We start from the raw sequence: 1763 nt of genomic DNA, 5'->3' as shown, positions 1-1763 counted from the left end.
TGAGCTTCCAGGATGGGTCATGGGAGCCAGCAGGAGCTGGACATCTTAGGCCAAAGAGACCCAGTCACATCTAGTTACCTGAAATGCACATGCGTTTGAAGTACAAAGGATCCCTGGATGTCCCTACATTAAGGACCAGGATGTCCCAGCCAGCATTTCCACCTTCAAGAGGGGTCTCTCTAAACTCCTCTTTGTCCCTCTTCCCACTTCTATTAAGTAAGATGAACACAAGGCTATCCCCCCAAACCAAATCTGTATCTCCAGGGATTCTCCTAGAGGGCTCTGGTCTCGGTGATGGCATCCTCATTGGGTGCAAAGGAATCCTTCAGGTTTTTCTCTGGCTGGGGGCTGCCGCTGAGGCCGAGGTGGGGAGGGTGGCTGACCCGGGTGAGGAGGGTGGCCCGACGGCTGGAGAGGCTGCCATTGGAGAGCTGTCTCTTCAGGCTAGTTTGGGGCTGCCCAAAGCAGGAGAGGTCACGCATTGGAGCTGGCAGCAGGGAGCTGCTAAAACACATGTAGATCCAGGGGTTGCAGCAGCTGCAAAGGTTGCCCAGGAGCATGGTGATGGTGAAGGCCACGTTGGTGGAGTCTACCAAAGCAGAGACAAACACAGTAAGTCAGCCAGACACCGTGAGGTGCCATGGCAGAGAATGCTGGACGTGGAGTCAGGAAGGCCTGAGGTCAAATTCTACCTTAGAGGCTTACAAGCTGTGTGACCCTGGGCAAATATCTTGATCTCTCTCAGCCTCAGTTTTCTTACCTGTAAATGGGGATAATATCACCTACCTATAGGGTAGTTGTGAGGATGAAATGGGATAACGTATATGCAAACCTTAAAGTGACTGTCTTGTTTACTTGTATTCGTTTCTCCAGCACTTAGCACAGTGACTGGCACATAGAGTCTCATCAGATTCTTCATGACCCCATTTGGAGTTTTCTTGGCAAAGATACTGGGGTGGTTTGCCATTTCCTTCTCCAGGGAATCTAGTGGATCCGTTTTGTCAGGCAATAAGAGGCTAAGTGACTTGCCCAGAGTCACATAGCTAGGAAGGGTCTGAGGCTGGATTTGAACTCAGGTTTTCTTGACTCTAGGCCCAGTTTTCTATCCAGTGAGTTACCAGCTGCCTCTCAACACAGTAAGTACTTAATAATTATTCTATTTATCTATAATAACAGCATTTTTACAGTGCTTTGAGGTTTGAAAAGCAAATATCTCATTTTATCCTTACAACAACCCCAGGGAAGGGGCTTTTATTATTACTCCCATTTTACAGAAGAGAAAACCAAAGCAGGCGAAGGTTAAGTGATTTGCCTATAGTCACACAGTAAGTGTCTGAACCCAAATTTGAACTCGAGTCTCCCTGACTCCAGATCCAGCGCTCCATCCACTGCACCAGTGTATTGCCTCTGCCTGCCTGCCCCTGCCTCTCCCTCTCCCCTGACTCTCTCTGTCTCTCTCAGTCTCTCTCTGTCTCTGTCTCTGTCTCTCTCTGTCTCTCTCTCTCCCTCTCTCTGTCTGTCTGTCTGTCTCTCCCTCTCTCTCCCTCTCTCTCTCTCTGTCTCTCTCTCCCTCTCTCTCTCTGTCTCTCTCTCTCCCTCTCTCCCTTCTCTCTCTGTCTCTCTGTCTCTCTCTCTCCCTCTCTCTCTGTCTCTCTGTCTCTGTCTCTCTCTCTCCCCCGTCTCTCTCTCTCTGTCTCTCCCTCCCCCACTTCCCCTCTCTCTGTCTCTCTCTCTCTCCCTTCTCTGTCTGTCTCTCTGTCTCT

General features: G+C 50.0%; 1 protein-coding gene across 1 annotated transcript in view; it reads right to left on the bottom strand.

Moving 5' to 3' along the window:
• Window positions 1–272: 272 nt before the first annotated feature.
• Window positions 273–1763, bottom strand: part of AVPR1B (arginine vasopressin receptor 1B) — a 3925-nt gene continuing 2434 nt past the window's right edge. The window contains exon 2 of the mRNA XM_027870741.1: window positions 273–589. Within this exon, the coding sequence (XP_027726542.1) occupies window positions 273–589 (317 nt within the window). The remainder of the gene's footprint in view (window positions 590–1763) is intronic.

This window comes from Vombatus ursinus, unplaced genomic scaffold (assembly GCF_900497805.2).
Source record: "Vombatus ursinus unplaced genomic scaffold, bare-nosed wombat genome assembly UNPS02014798.1, whole genome shotgun sequence".
NCBI lineage: Eukaryota > Metazoa > Chordata > Mammalia > Diprotodontia > Vombatidae > Vombatus > Vombatus ursinus.
This window is presented reverse-complemented; position numbering and strand designations above follow the sequence as displayed.